Source organism: Cyprinus carpio, chromosome A5 (assembly GCF_018340385.1).
Source record: "Cyprinus carpio isolate SPL01 chromosome A5, ASM1834038v1, whole genome shotgun sequence".
Taxonomy (NCBI): domain Eukaryota; kingdom Metazoa; phylum Chordata; class Actinopteri; order Cypriniformes; family Cyprinidae; genus Cyprinus; species Cyprinus carpio.
This window is the reverse complement of record NC_056576.1, coordinates 4,947,823-4,966,993: the sequence shown is the minus strand read 5'-3', so window position 1 is coordinate 4,966,993 and position 19,171 is coordinate 4,947,823. Positions and strand designations below refer to the sequence as shown.

Here is a 19,171-nt window from a genome sequence, read left to right as displayed (position 1 = left end):
TATTCATAAATATAATTTCGGATAGTCACAATTGTAATCCCAGATATCTCTATTGCAATTATGACTCGTCGTAATTGGAATTAAGATATCTACAATGTGATTATGACTAGTCATAATATGCATTGAAGATATCTACAATGTCATTTTGACTAGTCATAATACACATTCCAGATATCTACATAGCTATTACGACTAGTCATAATCTTCCATTGACTTCCATTAAAAGTATGCACAGGGTGCACCACCACCTATCTCTCAAATGGACCATTAACACTCTATCTACAATCTCAATTAGGAGTGTCAATGGTTCACTTGAGTGATAGGTGGTGGTAATGCACTTATAAGTCTGCGTTCCACCATAAGTGAATGCGCATTGACAAGAGTTCTAACAGTTCGCATTGACAAGAGTGAATGCGCATTGAATCAAGAGTTCTACTGTTCAGTGTCTCGGACCGATCGTTTTGTATCTTTACAATGTCTCGACGAGCCACAGGGTTTAAAAAATTTGATCTCATAGATTCTGTACTTGCCAAGCTTGTACAGTGTCAGACTTGCAACGGACCTATAAAAAAAATTAATGTTTGTCTTCTACTAAAGACACAAAGTCACCTACATCTTGGGATGTCCTGGGGGTGCAGATAAAAATCAAATATTTCATTTTTGGTTAATAAAAAGTGATGAGTAGACTGTTGGGCTCAGGTGGTTTTGCTGTGGGCAGAGGTGGGTAGAGTACCCAAAAACTGTACTCAAGTAAAAGTAAAAGTACTTATAGAAATATTTACTCAAATTTACATTTACGGTTACATTTATGTTTAGCAGACACGCTCCAAAGCGATTCAAATGAGAACAGTAACCATCAGATCAACGAGCATTGGTACGACTGACAGACAGTGCTAGTACGGAACTGTACCAGTTTTTTTTTTTTTTTTTTTTGATAAAGACAATCAAAAGAAAAGATAATACTAGTCTATTGTTAAGTGCAAACAAAGTCAGTCTTTACATCTTTTTTAAAAATGATAAAGTCCTGGGAGTCAGCAGATAAACAGTCCGTGAGAGTGATTTTGAAATTTTTTGATTCTTTAGTGGGTGTGAACTATTCCTTTAAGGGGGGGCTAGGCAAGCATCAGTGAGTAGACTGTTGGGCTCACCCTGGCTGGTTTTGGCTGTGGGCAGAGGTGGCTGAGTACCCAAAAAACTTGTAGTACATCAAGTAAAGAGCATAAAAGTCCACTGGGAGAGAACAAGAGCTTGACAATATTTGGGTGGCTCAAATAAAAGTAAAAGTCTGCAACCGCGTCGTTGTAGCAATATGTCTGAATAGTGATGATCCATCTTAGGTTTCTGTTGGAAGGAGGTCAAATAAAAGTATCGGAATAGTCTGAATAGTTACTTGAGTAGACTAAACTTCGGATGGATCATAGTACTTTGTATATACTATAGTCTATAGTCTATTTTTATTTTGATATATAGATACAATTTATGTAATGTGTGTGTGTGTATTATTATTTTTTTTTTCATCAGCCTTTACCCCAGTCTTCAGTGTCACATAATCCTTCAGAAATCATTCAGATATGTTAATTTACTATCAGTGACATTCTTTTAAGCTTTATATTCATCAAAGAATCCTAAACAAACTGTCAAAGGTTCCAAAAAATATTAAGCATCAAAACTGTTTCCAGCACTGGTAATAAATCAATATATTAGAATGATCTCTGAAGGATCATATGACTCTGAAAACTGAAGTAACAGCTGATGAAAATTCTGATTTGCATCACTGAATTAAATTATATTTTAAAGTATATTAATTATGTATTATATATGTATAAATAACCTCTGACATGGAGAAGAGCGAAAACTCCTCACACGACGGCTAAGTTACCGAATATCTGAACATAACGAATATCAATATGAATATCATATTGATGTGGCTGACCGCAAAGCACTGCAGAGGGTGGTGAAAACTGCCCAACGCATCACAGGGACACCACTTCCTGCTATTGAGGACATCCAGAGGAAACGCTGTCTACGTCGAGCTCGCAGCATTCTTAAGGACTCCTCTCACCCTGACCATGGACTGTTTAACTTCCTGCCCTCCGGAAGGCGCTTCAGGAGCCTCCGGACAAGGACCAGCAGATCCAGGAACAGCTTTTTCCCTACAGCTGTCTCCTTACTGAACTCTGCCCTCTAACACCCCCCACACCATACACACAGACTCCTCCCCCACTTCATCACTACATCTGACCGATTTATTTATTTATTTATTTACAACAAGCAAAAACAGCAAACTTGCTATTACTTGCACTACTGTCTGTTCATCCAGGAACAATGATTAACCCATTTACATACTGAAATATTTTCTATGCACTTTACTTCCATTGCAATAGTGTAAATTGTTCATATGTTCATAGTTCTGCCTATAGTGTACATACACTTCACATATTTCATCTGTATAGTATGTTCATAGTACACCTATCTGTATATCATGCTGATAGTATTTAAAATCTGTAAGTTTTGTCCATAATACTTATCTGTATAGTTATTGTACATATTGTAGACCTTGTATATTCTGTACTTACTGCTTATTGCACTTCTGGTTAGATGCTAACTGCATTTCGCTGCCTTGTACCTTACATGTGCAGTGACAATAAAGTTGAATCTAATCTAATCTAATCTAATCTAATCAATATTAACTGTGTCTAGGCGAAGGCATTTCTCCTGGAACAGAGCTAACGCGGGTTTAGAGGGTATTCATTTCATACTCTGTGAGAGCTTATTTAATGTAAAAATTATACATTGTATTTAATGTATAAGTTAAACGTACAACAAACTGGTAATGTCATAGTGGTACCGTGTACTGTAATCGAATGTAGCCTATGTTATACCTGTTGAACCGTAGACAGCACACACTGTGTTCATCTAATAAAGATCTTCATCTCTAGAAAACAATAGCCTTTGCAGATTTGCTTTCAATTGCCTGTAGATCCAAAGCCAGGTCTTCAACGCTCTTGATGTTCTTAAACTTTCTGTTACAACTCTGAGTGAACCGCTTTAGACGCTCAGTGCGTGCGGCAGGGAACTGAACGAATCATTCAAACTGATTCGCGAACCAATTCACTGGTTTACCAACTGGTTTGATCAAGCCTTTAAACAGAATTGACTCAAAAGAATGAATCATTCGTGAATGGGCATCGCTCATTGCCCAGAGAAAAGTAGACAGCGCGTTTGGAATAAACTGAAGCATTTATAACTTGTATTGCATTAAGATAAAGTAATGGGAGGAGCGTGGCCCACAGTAACGAAGTAAAAGTACAGTTTTTTTCACTAAAAATGTACTTAAGTAAAAGTACCCATCTTTAAATATACTCCAAAAGTATTAGTTAACCAAAAAATGTACTCAAGTAAATGTAACTAATACATGTAACTCGTTACTACCCACCTCTGGCTGTGGGATGTGTTTCCCATACATTTATTTATTTGTGGCGTTCACAATATCAAAACTGACCGTTTTTCCAAAAGGCTTTGTTGAATAAACATGAGCACGTACTGCACGTTTAAAAATCAAAATGAGATGCGGGTGTTTTTATATCACTGTATTTCTGAAGGAAGACTATCTTTAATTAGTCTATTAAATTTCCGATATAATTTTCATTTCATCTTGCATGTTATATGCCTGATGAAGCAGCGTTTGTGAGCTCAGCACTGCTTTGTGTACAGCAGTTACTGGGGAAAATTGTTTCTCCTGCTTTAAAGCACCTCCTGCTGGCAGAGAATGAATTTGCATTTTCAGTAAGTCTGATTTACGGATCAAACATATTTGGCTTGTTATCAAAAAGAATCTACTCTAGAGGGATTACTTAGCTGTTGTTATTGATTCTATTTGGAAGTCTACCGGAAGTTAAGTTAGGGCCACAAAAGTGCGCATGGGCAGTAACGTTTGTTTGTTGCCGTTGAAACCGTCTATACAGTAGCTAAGTAGGCATATTCGAACGCAAACTAAGTATACGTACGTCCGAATCTCATGAGATTAGTGCACTCGCCTACTAATTCTTGCCTACTCTTTTATGAATACTTAAGATTCAAACATACTTATTTGCTCGCCTACTGCTTTTTGCCTACTATATCAGGGATAGGCAACTTCGGTCCTGGAGGGCCACTGTCCTGCAGAGTTTAGCTCCATTTTATGAGGGCTGAAGCTAAACTCTGCAGGATAGTGGCCCTCCAGGACCGGAGTTGCCTATCCCTGTACTATATAGTAGGGAAGTATGCGGTATCGAATGCAGCGACTGGATTTGACTGTGTTAATGAATGAATCACTGAATCATTTATTCAACCGATTTGTTCAAAAAGCTGATTCATTCAATAATTAAACACCGTCCATTGCTCAGAGACGCAAAACAGTGCTGTGATCGTTGTTTGGAACTATTTTCATTGGCAAAATTTAGCAAAAACAAGCAATATATCTAAAATGTAAGTCACATTGCTTTATTGAACTTGTATAAACTGATTATTAAATTTGTTCATGCTGATATCTGCAGAAAATCGGTACTATTTGTGTGATATAGATTAAGTTAACTATACACTCTCAGAAAAAAAAGGTACAAAAGTTCTAAAACGGATAATAACAAGTCAAAAAAAAAACATTTGTACATAAACAAACCACAAATTTAACTCAAATACACATAAAATAAACACAAATTTACATGTTAGTACCTAAAAGTTACAAGTTACTGCCCCACTGACAGCTTCTGTACCTTTATTTCTAAAAGTATATTAAATTATATAAATATAAAAAACATACAGAAGCATTTTTGCCGTCTACAATTTAGAATGCCTGGAATTTAAAGTTTTAGTAGACTAATAAATTAACGTGCGTGCACTCTGTGTGTGATTGCACATCATTACAACAACACTTACCATATTACTGCAGAAGATATACTGTATATCGCACACCCTAGACTCGACTTGAGTGGGAAATTTATCATCCGCGGTTGTGCGCGCACTTGTTTGCACAAGAGCATGAGTCTGCTTGCAAATGCCAAACCACTGATTTGTCAAACTTGCTTTCCTGCAGTACGTGTTCTTCTGACTTCTGACTATTTTGTAGTAAGTAACGAATATGCTTCGGGAAAATTAAAAGTAAAAGTTGGCTGAAATATAAAAACTCAAGTATAGTGCAGATACTCCCAAAAAATACTTAAGTACTGTAATGATGTATTATCACTTTGTTAAATTACACCACTGCTCTTTTATAACAGAGCGAGATGAACTGAGGACAATGATGAACTAGAACCTGGTGGTAAGTTTCCTAAAATCCAATAAACCCCACAGATTTTAGGCTTTTTGCGTGACGTTCCTAATGGATTAGACAGCTCAAAGTCATCTATGTACAGACAGAAAGTCTGAGCTCAGTCGCTGAGAGAAACTCATTCTCTTTAGACTCAAAGACCATCTTTGAAAGATCTGTAAATTCCCTCATTTATGATTTGTTGTCCTGTATGACTATTAACAACTTTATTAAGAATGTCTTTCTGATTAAGCAGCTATTGTAATGAATTTAAGATGGGTGTATATTGGAAAAATCTATTTTTTCAGACTGAAGAATTATTTCAACAGGCTGAATTAGCTCAAAATTCTCTCTGTAATATTTCATGCGCTTGAAAGCAGTGGCAAAAGGACCATCTTTAGAGGTAGCTTTCAACAGAGGATTGCATGATGACAATGAACTGATGAGCTCTTTTATGACCAGCTGATCTAACGTTACATGAAGATTATGTTTCTGAAAGGTATCAAGAATAATTTGAGTTGATAAGGATACTGATGCAGATCTGATCAGGTACTGCAAATCTGTTTGCAAATCCATTTTTTACACCTCAAAACCCTGCAATTTTTGGGTGTGTAGGCATTTTATAGCCAAAAAATGATAGGTAACAGACAGGGGAAAGTAAATTGCATGCTTAAAAAGGTCTCTTTTCAGAATACACAGATTGGTGCTTTTTATGGAACAAATGAGCCCAGTCTTATGAAAATGCGTATCAATAGCATGATTTTCGGTTTCTATTTGGCATGCTATTTATAGCAGAAACTGACTTTGGCGTGCATATTATATGCACGTGTTTGTCGTGCATATAATACGCAGTTTTTGCGTGCATATGATAAGCAATTTGTTGGCGGGCATATGATACGCATTTTGGCGTACATATGGTACATGGTTAGGTTTAGGTGTGTGGGGTTGGTGCGTATTATATGCACGCCAAAGTCAATTTGTGCGTATAAATAGTACACCAAATAGAGACAGAAACTCGTCCTACTAATACACCTTAATGAGATGGGGTTAAACAAATATAGGCTGAGGGAAATGAGTTTTATATACTTTATGTTTCCTGCATACACTGTAAATGAATCCGTAATGCTTTGCTTCATAGAGACAGAAACTGCAGAGTCACTGAGATGACATCAAAAACCGAAACCAAAAGGAAAAACTTGAGGTAATGGAAATTAACTGCACCACAAGCTGCTTTCAGTCAGTTTTACAGACAGCGACTGAGACACTGGCAGAGGCGATCCTCATTTCCACCTCAGCATAAAGGCAAGATATAATTCTTATTGTTTTATGATTGTTTGGTATACCTAATTTATTAACATTGAATGGTGTTTATCTTAGAACTGAATGTTTGCTAGGTTATTGTATTTAAATTGCAAGTAGCCTTTCTTTATCCAGGGTTGCCATGCCAACTCTTAGGCATTTGATGCTGAGATGCAGATCTGGAAATGTATTTATGGGGTGCAAAAAAGGATGCGTAATTGCTTTGTTGAGATGCTTTCCACCGCACTTAACTTACAATGGATGTAGAAAGTATTCAGAGTCTTTCATTTATTTCACTTTTTTATGTTTTTTTCCCCCACATCAGTCTACACTCCATGACAAAGCAAAAACCAAAGCAAAACGTTTTGATCGCCCCCAGGTGGCTGGACACAGTACAGGTCATAAACCCTACCCTAAATATGTTTAATGACATCTCTTTACCAAGTCTCTTTATTAATAACAAATTTTTGATAATACTACTGATGGTGTCTCCATTAAATGCATCTTCTTCTCAATTTTAGCCATTATTTATAGCAATTCAACATTACAGTATAATTGAAAAGTGTTATTTTTTAACCTTTATCTAGGCTCTGAAAAATATAACTTTTAATTTAAGTGAATGTAAAAAAAAATCGTCACATAAACTATAAATTGTATATGCATAAACCATATAAATTAAATTTTTATTCAAGCTACAAAAGTTAATCAGCGACTAGAACAGTCGAGTTATTTCTCGATAACAGCGCTGTTTCTTTAAAATCTGACTTGCCTGATGCATATCTGACACATATCCGGTTTTCTCCCAACTCTTTACGATTATTTTGGACTTTATAACACATTTAGGGCCGTGTTTACAAAATCACTATCCAAAAACGTGCATTTTGACATAATTGTGTCGGTTTTGGTCGTTTGAAGTGCTCGTGGCGCGCTTGTCCGAAGCGGCTAGCCAGCATACGTTCAGTCGAACGCGCAGACTTTCAAACTATACTGCATTTGATAATCACCTTCATCCAGTCTGCGCTATTTCTCGACAGATGTTATGACCGATAACACTGTCTTTATATTCATTTAAACTAGAGTTAACTCCCATAACTCCCTCACAAAAGCGCTTGTCAACGTGCCGTCTATTGATGTTGCGGTCTCCGGTAGATTGTTGCTGTTGCGTCTTCAGGGTTGCCAGGTTTTCACAAGAAAACCCGTCCAATTGCTACTTAAAACAAGCCCAAATTGCAAAGCTCAATTGCATTTCGAGGGGTTCCCTAGTTAAAAATCACGGTTTTTGGCGGGGTTTCCCTGCCTAAATTGGCATTCCAGGGGATAAATATCATGTTATTGGAATTGCTTCAACATTGTTAAAGTAGCCCAATTGCACGGGAAAACTGCGAACTTGGCAACACTGTGTCTCTTCCTTTTCTTTTTCCGACAGGCCCGGCCCAGTGTTGCCACCTTGTGGACAAACTAACTTAATTAGTGCAAACACAATTGAAGGCATATCTGCGATTTGCACTCTTCTCGCGGGCCAGATGAAGATGATTGGCCGGCCGCAAATTGAATAGCCCTGCAATAGGCTTTCTTTACCTTTACCCCACCCTAAATACCAGCTCCACCCCCCCCCCCCTTTTATTGCAGAAATAGAATTCAATACAAAAGAAACAAAGAATACAGAACAAAGAACACAGAACATATAGAAAAATACAGAGCAGAGAGAAAAATAAATAAATATATATATATTTTTTTTACAATTTACTTAAAAACCGTTCTATAATACGAGATGTATTCAGAGCTTTTTTAGTGGAGGAGACTTTTTAAAGTGATGACAATAAAAAAATGTAGATCAGAAGCTAATATTTTGCAGCTGGGTTTAAATTTAAAGTATCTAGCTTTGTGGTATTTACCCATTATACATATAAAGTTCCTAAATACCAGCTTGTTTAGTGACAGCATGTGAGCACACATCCAGACCCACCTGAGCCAATAGGCTTTCTTTACCTTGCTGTGTCGCGGGAGTGCAGCAGGTGTGAATAGTTACAATGGGATGGAGTATAATTTATGTAGACTCTGAATGAACCAAGTGGAATGGATTTGAGTAAGCAGCAGCATGGAAGACAAGGCTGTAGCTAAAACTGACTGAAGACTTTATTCATCATTTTCTTCTCTTCCGGGTCTGTTGTGAGCGCGTTCACAACACTGCAGTGACGCCGCTGACGTACGACGCTGCTGACGTGTCTCTCTTTGGCAGTTCTTTCTCATTCGCACAAGTCAGCAGCGTCGTACGTCAACAGTCACAGCAGTCGCGTTCACAACAGACCCGGAAGAGAAGAAAATGCTAAATAAAGTCGTAATTTTTGTTATTTTTGGAGCAAAATGAATTTTCGATGCTTCAGTAAATTCTAACAGACCCTCTGATGCCACATGGACTACTTTGATGATGTTTTTATTACCTTTCTGGACATGGACAGTATACCGTACATACATTTTCAATGGAGGGACAGAAAGCTCTCGGACTAAAATCTAAAATATCTTAAACTGTGTTCCGAAGATGAACGGAGGTCTCACGGGTTTGGAACGACATGAGGGTGAGTCATTAATGACATAATTTTCATTTTTGGCTGAACTAACCCTTTAAGGATAAATCAGGTAGCCAGGTGGATTTCAGACTGAACAGCTGAAAAGGGGAGATCTATAGACCCGGATAAACTCCTGTTACACACAGGGTCCACAGCTTTAACAGTAAATATGCTACAGGCCTGAAAAAACCCAGCAGCAAAATTGAGTCCTTAATTCAGAGAATTTAAGAGCTGTACACCAGTAGCCTAGGTTGATTCCTAATAGTCCTAAGCCAAAACTCAAAAATATGTGGCGGCAATCCAATAATATCTCATTAATTGTTTTCATCAAAAGATCTTGGGATGATCGTAGAATGTTGTTGAAGAAAATCCTCACCTTCAGACCTCAACCAAGGTCCACTGCTCTGATAGTCCATGTGCTACTCAGCCAGTAGAAACCCAACAGTATCAGATTCATAATTCAGATTTAAAATAAGGCTGTAATCCACTGCAAAATAGTGATGCAAGGTACGATTCATTCCCACGAACCAGTTCTTTTTGGACAGATCGGCTCATTGAACCGGTTCAAAAAGTCGATTCATTGGTTCCTGACATCATCAAGCAATAAAGTCTATACACATTTCTTTTCTAACAACCCAGTGCAATGTTATATCAAAGAAAAAATCAAAGAAGTCATTTGTGTCAACACAAATTGAAACATAAAAAAAAGTAATTTGTGTGAAAGCATATTGCTGATTATTGCCATATAATTCACTTAAATTAATGATGTTTGTGGTCACAGTTTCATTGGCGGATCCTTCATGTCAGATACGACTGACTGACCAATATTGTCTAGCCTACAACTTGGATAAGATTCCTAAAAGTTTCACACCTACAGCACATATTACAGACATTGATGCACAAACGTGGATATGTTCTACATGTTTACATTATAAAGAATGAATAAACCAGTCTTATAAACTCCTTGATTTCGCTTAAGCAACTTTAAATATAATATGCAGGCACAATAACCTATTGTAAAATGTATTTACATCACTCGACAGAAAGGTTTTTGCAGGTTTTAATAAAATGTAAATTAATAACAGTCATAAGCAGTACGTGCCTCAGGCTTGCACAGTATCGTCAACTCACTCATTAGAATCCTTGGTAATCCTTGGCAAACTTTGCCACGGCTCATTCGGTTCTTGTTGAGTCCTCGGTAATCCTTGGCAAGCTTCAACAGTTGGTTGAACCGGCTCAATCGGTTCTTTTTGAGTTGGACGTGCTACTTGGGCTATGCGTCCTGCGTCATCAACCCGGATAGTGATAGTAAAGTTCGATTCAGTTTGATTTGTGAACCAGCTCAACCGGTTACTTCCTGAAAACCGTTTTCAAAGAACGATTCATTCAAGAACCTAACATCACTACTGCAAAACTACTTCCCCCAAATAGCAGAGCACTAGCAGCCACTGAACCACTTGGAGGATCTATAAAGTAAGGATTTGTCATTTTTTAGGAGTTGTACACCAGCAGGTGGATTCCAAGCAGGCCAAAGTGGTTCTGTGGCAATCCGATAACATCCAATAAAAGTACAGCATACAAAGATCCCAGATTGAAAGTAGTGATATTTTTCTTGAGAGAATCACTCATTCAGACTTAAATGAGACTTAAATGAAATAACAAATCTTACATAAAAACATAAAAAACTCGGACCTCATGCACTGACACTCAAACAATAGACTGCCTTGGCTGCCATCTTGGATTGAATGAACAAAGTAGCAGAAATAAACGATGTAGGCATGAAGATAAAAAGTTTCTGTTAATTAAAATCAAAATTAACCCCTGAGACTATAACATCAAAGTGGCTGTTGATGATAATATAAAGAATGTTAAGGAAACACAATCATGGATGAAAATATGACCTGCTGAAATGTGCATTAATCTCATTAATCTTATCACTGGATTGCCAGTAATTCTCGGTTACAAGGAAATTGCATGGAAGAACATCTTCTTCATCTCTGTCTGTGGTTTTAAGTTGCACCTTCTCCACCCCAATGATTATGTCTAGACGTAGGAGGAGCTCTTCTTCCGCCCAGTTGGAGAGACAACCGCTGCTGTTGTTATTGGTGAATCTCAGGATCTCAAGAACAGTGAGTATATGTGTTAAAGCTTTTACAACATACTTAGAAGCTTTTTTAAAAAAAAAATGAATTATTTTCCCATAATAGTTTTTAAATTATACATTTTTATGTATGTTTAAATTATGTTCATTTTTAACTTTAATATCAATTGTATTTTTTTGTAGATGGGTGGATCCAATTCAAGGTAATCCTGCTCAGATTCATGGAAGCAGTAAAATAAGTCCTACTTTACTTACACAGTTTAAGTCTAGCAAACTGAATAAATCTGAGAATAACTGATCAATATTAATTGTACATTGTATTTTAATCTGAAATCAAAAATATATGACATAGTAGGGGAGAGCGGGGCACAACCTAACACTTTTTGACTTTCTCAGTTTGTGTAAATCCATGGGGTTCAGAGTATAATTATTTATCCACATTAATTTCATACTTGTCTAGTACAAATATGTCGATTTGTTTTATAATTACAGTGTATACGTTTTTCTTTATTTAACCCAAAAGAATGGACGTGAAATGTGACAACATGCCCCAGTAGCAATACCATGGAACTTATGTAAAAACCGTGCGGCAACCTCCCGCTTTCTCTCGTGAAGCCAACAAGGAAGTGACTAAAACTGCAATTCATCGACTGGCCGCTTGAGGCTGGCTGCAAAAGGGAGTCAATCCCACAGACTCCCCATGTTAAAATGCCCAACTTTACAGCAGAAAAAAAAAATGTTTACAGCCTGGTTCAAAAAATTATTTTGGTCTATATTGCTAATTTTGCCCTTCATGACAACTGTGAGGGGGGTGAATTTTTTTATAACTCATCTGTTTAAATTATATTAAGCCTTAAAGTTCTGCATAATTAAGGGCATGGCCACTTGAGTGACAGGTGGATTGCCGCTGCTGACACGGCTGTTGAGCTAAGTGGGCGTGGCTTCAGCAACCAGCTCCCGCCTTTTTGCCCATTTTCGATTATCCGGGAGAGTCGCGCGGTGACGCGCTGCCAAGATGGTGATGCACACTTTGAGCTTCAGAAACGCTCTTCAGGAGTCTATGGGTGATGTCACGGACACTACGTCCATGTTTTTATACAGTCTATGGTCTCAACCACCCACGTTGTGTTGACCCCATGACCAATTCAGATTTGAAAACCGTCATATGTGAAATTCTGATTTCAACCTATAACATATGATGTTTGTTCAGATGTTTGACCGTGTCCAAGCGATGACAGGCGATAAATGAAGTCCTGGGAATGTTTTTGCAGATTTTAATGGTCCTTTGCCACATCCAGGGGGTTTGCCTCATCTCCTCATCTGGGGTCCATGTGTCCGGTTGCATTCCAAGTCAGGGGATTTTGCTCTCTCTCTCTCTCTCTCTCTTTCTGTATGGGAGATGTGAGAAAGATATTGGATTTAAGGTCGATAATAAGCAGACAATTCTATCAGATCATGAAATCATATCACAATACATGTGTGTTTGTGCTCGCACATATAATCTTATTTCTGTAAAAAAAATTCAAACAAAATAAATAACATCAATAATAAAAAAAAAATATATAAAACAATAAATAAATAAAATTCCTCTTACATTTTTCCGTGAGACAAGTCGAATCAATTTATTTATAGAGCACAACATTAACACAACCATTGTTGATCCAAGGTGCTTTACAATAAAAGGTTACTTAAAAAGCAACAGAGATCAAAAATTTAAATGGGAAGGAAATAAAAACATAACATTTCAAATATGTTTTGCCTTACAGTTAAATACATTTATTAATTATTTCACATATTTTAAATCATTATTGCGCAGGCTGTTATGCCATGGAAATAAATATTTATTTTATTTATCTTATTTCAAAGCATATTCCAGCTTTAAAGGTTAAATACAAAAGTGTCCATATCTTAGATCACTACTAGGGTGAGCATGTAGCAATGATCTACACTTATATAGTTGTATATGATTGTATTGTTCTGAACCGACCTTTATCAGCATGATAAACATCTGGGTGAAACATAGCATTAGCTGTAAATAAACTATTGTTTATCTACTCTAAAATATATGTAAACAGACCATATGTAACTGCCTGTCTGTTGATCTTTGAAGATGTCATTTATGACTTCATCAGGAATCTACCTCCTTAAAGTTCTGGTTCATTGAAAATGTTTGTTTAATCATCAGCACTGCAGTGATGTCTGACTGGAGCCCGGTGAAGCCTGTCACTCCAGAGGTGAAGCGGATGTGCCTTGAGGTAAAGGACTCAAAATCACTCATGTTGTGAATGCATTGTTTTTGTTTTGTTTTTATTACGTAGTAAACCGATCTACTTTGGGGCTGTGAATGGAGAAATGGGGAAACATTTATTTTTTAAGAGATCACTCTGTTTTGCTTTTCAGTTAAAGTCACAATTCATTTTATGTTTTTTTTTTACATATATCTGAATTTTTGACATAACTTCAGAGACTGATGAATTCAATCTTCTGTTTATTCAGATGAAGTCACAAGTAGAGGAGTCGGCTGGAGTCAATTTTGCGGTTTACATTCCTGTTGATTTTATTTCCACAAATGAGTGTGGAATAAACTACACATATGTGATAAAGGTGATTGTGTGTTTTTATGATGATTTTATGATTTTAGGATTGTGAATTATTCCAAGACACCTTTAATTTGATAATTTAATATCAAGTGATTTGCATCTTGACTGTGAAGAAGCCCCAACTCACTGTATAGAATTTCTCTGCATTTGCATAAGATAAAACATTTTTTCAAATTGCTGGAATAATCTAGTCCAAGTCCGCAGCAGTCACTATCTCTAATGTTGCCCATCATGGAAAAAGACTGATTTTAAGTTGTTGGTGCTATGAATGAGTTGAAGAGATCACATTTATCACTTGCTGCTTTAATGCATCACATCTGGCAAGATGAACTTGTAGTGTTTCTCTGTATAAATGAACGTGTATAAACTCTTTCTCTCAGGTGGACGTTGGAGGAGAGACGTGTGTTCATGTAAAGATATTTCAAGCAGCTGGAGGAGAACGGAATGTGCAAGATACCCGCTATCCAAAATCCAACAGTGACCCTCTGTTCCCCTTCTAAACACTTCTAACTGCACATAGTTGGCACAGTCTGTCTTATCAAATAACAGACAAACAGAACCTGTAGTTGTATAAAACTAAAAAAAAAATCACTAATAAAACAAAAATAAAAAACCTCCAATGCCAAAATAAATGAATATATGCAAACAAAAACAAAATCATTCATTTCACATTACTAAAATTGTTTTATGCTGAAATAACTGAGGAGAAAGTGCTGAATTTTCCTAATTAAATAAATGATTAAACAATTAAAAACATAAATATAATAAAAAATATTAAAATAAAAAAGCAAAGTAAAAACTGTAATATTGCCAAATATTATTACAACGCAAACTGTTTTCTATTGAAATATCTTTTACAATAAAATTTATTCCTGTGAAGTAAAGCTGAATTTTTAACATCCATTACTCCACTCTTATATACTGTTCAGGAAATGGAACTTGCTAAATAAAGTTAAATATTAAATAGATACAGTGCACAGCATAAATGAGTACACCCCCTCTGAATAAATATAAAAGATGTATTTTCTTAATGATCACTAATATAATTCATGGAAAAATGGAAACACATTAAACATATACTTAATAAAAACAACAAAATATATGCCAATATTTTCTGTAAGATAACTAAATTAGCCAAATTTTGTTTAAATGAAGGATTGCAGAAATGAGTACACCCGAGATTTAATTCAGCAAATGTATAATATTCTAGTACTTAGTATGTCCTCCAGAACTTAAAGTATACTGCTCTGACCCTGCTTGGCACTGAGTGTACAAATTCATGACAAATATTCACATCTGTCCTGTTTCACTCCTGGAGGACGACCTCGTTAAATGCTTTGGTCTTTAATTGGGGAGTTTTGCTCAGCTCGTCTCTACAGAATCCCCCACACTGTAAATAGGTTGCTGTAAATTTTACAGTAACTTACTGGCAGCTGGATGCCAGTAAATTACTGTAAAATGTTAACAGTATTATTACTGTAATTGCATTTACAGTACAATAATGTCTTTACTGTATTTTATGTACAGTATTATTACTGTATTTTCATTTACAGTATCAGTACTGTAGAGTTTATTTTCATTTCGTTTAATAATTTTTTTTTTACCTGTAAAAACAATCCAATTGTAGTACTGCACTGTAAACCATTATTTTTACCATCCCAGCCCCCCCCCAAAATCACAATAACTCATGAGTTTTAGTTCTGATATTATTTTTCATTTTTGAACATTTTCTTTTTAAAAGTACAGATTACAAATCTTGACCTCTCAGATGCACTAGCTTAAAAATTAATTAAAGAAACGTGAAAAAATTCTACTCAGCTGTTTTCAACATAATAATAACAATAATAATAATAATAGTTTTCTGAGAAGCAAATCAGAATATTAGAATGGTTTTTGAAGGATCGTGTGACTGGAGTTATGATACTAAAAGTTCAGCTTTGATCACAGGAATAAATTACATTTTAAAATATATTCAAATACAAAACAGTTATTTTAAATCGTAAAAATATTTCAAAATTGGATTAAATAAATGCAGGCTTGGTGAGCAGAAGAGACTTCTTTAAGAAACATTAAAAATCTTACTGTTCAATAACTTTTGACTGGTAGTGTAAATAAAATACAGTAAAAATGAGTTTGTGGTGTTTTTTTCTCAAAATTTCAGTCATTTTGAGAGTCAAAGTTGACAAGCTCTCCAATGAGAAACACCAGGATGGGATTCAGGCAGCACCCTTTTTCCAAAATTCCAGCTGATCTGTGACTTTCAATGCATTTGGTGCCACAAATGTTGACTGTCTGAATGAACCTGCAAGCACAAGAAAAAAAAACGAAAAAAAAAAATATATATATTTGCCTCAACTGTCAAACTTGTTGGTGCTGTATGCACCTTGATGTTAATAAAAACATTATATACTACATCTAAACACACCAAGAAAGGTACATAATTAGTTGATAATCCATCATATTCAAATTATTAAAGCTCCATTTTTTACAATGCATTCTCAATCAGTAGAGCAAAGTGCTGAAATAATGGGTTTGATTCCAGGGGCAGTTCTACAGTGAGTGGATATCCGGGGCTTAGCCCAGAGACATTATCGCATGTATTAGAATACATGGGATATACTTCAAATAAAATAGGCTATGCTGAAAAGTTACCTTGGCTAAGTGGCTTAATTTTTTATTTTTAAAGAGACAAGTATAATTAATTGAAATCTGCACTTACAAATTGCATAAATAATGACATTAATGTTTTAATTAATAATATTTAAAGTCTTTGAGTCATTTATTCAATCGATTTGTTAAAAACTGCTGATTCATTCAGGAACGAAGTAAGAAACTGTTTTTATGTTTTATGAATGGCTCGGTGAATCACCGATTCAAGGTGTTCAAAAAAGGTAAATTAATTCTGAAATGAAACACTGCTGTGTGAAGAGATTCACAACACGGCTTTGTTTAGAACCGTTTTTGCATAATATAGCAAAACGACAATATTTTCTTCACAATTTAATTCACATTTTAATATTAGCTATTCTTAATATTAACTTGTTGTTTATTGAATTTTGTTGCCCTGACTCTTAGTAAAGCCGGCCACAGACCAGGCTAAATGCTAACCAATCTGTTCGCATAATCACTCTAAATGCGTGTGTGTGTCCAAGAAAGTCTTTGCATATAAAAGGCCTACTTAAAAATCTATATTTGATGCTTTACAGTAGGGGTGGGCGATATGACCAGAATCTTGTATCACGATATGAGAAATTTCATATCATGATAACGATACATATCTTGATATAGTTATTTTTTCTTTTAAAAAGGTGTTTTATGATATTAAGATCTTTGATACCATAGAATTTTCATAATCCTTGTCACCAATGTCGATATCAAACTAATACAAGAAAATAATACAAAAAAAAAAACTCAAGCTCACTTGAGATAAATAAACAGTCAATGATGAAATAAGTACAAGAAAATAATTACAAGCAATAGGACAAAAAACTACAATAAATAAGAAATACATTGTGTAAATTAATTAGTCTTCACTGAGTAAGTTATATCCATCTATCTATATATCAATATCCACACACACACACACACACACACACACACACACACACACACACACACACATATATATATACATACATACATACAGGTGCTTCTCACTAAATTAGAATGTCGTGGAAAAGTTCATTTATTTCAGTAATTCAACTCAAATTGTGAAACTCTTGTATTAAATTCAATGCACACAGACTGAAGTAGTTTAAGTCTTTGGGTTTTTTTAATTGTGATGATTTTGGCTCACATTTAACAAAAACCCACCAATTCACTATCTCAACAAATTAGAATATGGTGACATCCCAATCAGCTAATCAACTCAAAACACCTGCAAAGGTTTCCTGAGCCTCCAAAATGGTCTCTCAGTTTGGTTCACTAGGTTACACAATCATGGGGACGGACTGCTGATCTGACAGCTGTCCAGAAGACAATCATTGACACCCTTCACAAGGAGGGTAAGACACAAACATTCATTGCCAAAGAAGCTGGATGTTCACAGAGTGCTGTATCCAACCATCTCAACAGAAAGTTGAGTGGAAGGAAAAAGTGTGGAAGAAAAAGATGCACAACCAACCGAGAGAACCGCAGCCTTATGAGGATTGTCAAGCAAAAGCGATTCAAGAATTTGAGTGAACTTCAAAAGGAATGGACTGAGGCTGGGGTCAAGGTATTAAGAGCCACCACACACAGACATGTCAAGGAATTTGGCTACAGTTGTAGAAGCGTCTTACCTGGACTAAGGAGAAGAAGAACTGGAATGTTGCCCAGTGGTCCAAAGTCCTCTTTTCTCAAGTTTTGTATTTCATTTGGAAACCAAGGTCCTAGAGTCTCGAGGAAGGGTGGAGAAGCTCAAAGCCCAAGTTGCTTGAAGTCCAGTATTAAGTTTCCACAGTCTGTGATGATTTTGGGGTGCAATGTCATCTGCTAGTGTTGGTCCCATTGTGTTTTTTTGAAAACCAAAGTCACTGCACCCGTTTACCAAGAATTTTTGAAGCACTTCATGCTTCCTTCTGCTGACCAGCTTTTTGAAGATGCTGATTTCATTTTCCAGCAGGATTTGGCCCCTGCCCACACTGCCAAAAGCACCAAAAGGTTGGTTAAATGACCATTGTGGTTGGTGTGCTTGACTGGCCAGCAAACTCACCAGAACTGAAACCCCAGAGAGAATCTATGGGGTATTGTCAAGAGGAAATGGAAACAAGAGACCAAACAATGCAGATGAGCTGAAGGCCACTGTCAAAGAAACCTGGGCTTCCATACCACCTCAGCAGTGCCACAAACTGATCACCTCCATGCCACGCCGAATTGAGGCAGTAATTAAAGCAAAAGGAGCCCCTACCAAGTATTGAGTACATGTACAGAAAATGAACATACTCTTCAGAAGGACAACAATTCACTAAAAATGTTTTTTTATTGGTCTTATGAAGTATTCTAATTTATTGAATTGGTGGGTTTTTGTTAAATGTGAGCCAAAATCATCACAGTTAAAAAAACCAAAGACTTAATCTACTTCAGTCTGTGTGCATTGAATTTATTTAATATACAAGTTTCACAATTTGAGTTGAATTACTGAAATAAATGAACTTTTCCACAACATTCTAATTTATTGAGAAGCACCTGGCTGTATATTATAATATTTGTTCATATCTTCATACCTTATAGTTGCATTTAGCAGATTACAGCTTGGGTCTGGACAAGTTTATCAGAATGAAGTCATCCTGCAATCACACACTTTGTACCACAACAGTTTCAAAATATTTTTATGTAAAAT

The 19,171-nt window shown here is 36.1% G+C and overlaps 1 protein-coding gene across 1 annotated transcript; it reads left to right on the top strand.

Moving 5' to 3' along the window:
- The first annotated feature begins 6,435 nt into the window (after positions 1–6,435).
- Positions 6,436–14,411, top strand: LOC109102975 (cystatin-A-like). The gene is made up of 6 exons (XM_042757298.1): positions 6,436–6,586; positions 11,198–11,279; positions 11,435–11,454; positions 13,437–13,506; positions 13,748–13,855; positions 14,232–14,411. Exons 3-6 carry the CDS (start codon positions 11,435–11,437, stop codon positions 14,349–14,351), a joined length of 318 nt encoding a protein of 105 aa, XP_042613232.1. The 5' UTR covers positions 6,436–6,586; positions 11,198–11,279; the 3' UTR covers positions 14,352–14,411.
- The last annotated feature ends 4,760 nt before the right edge of the window (positions 14,412–19,171 follow it).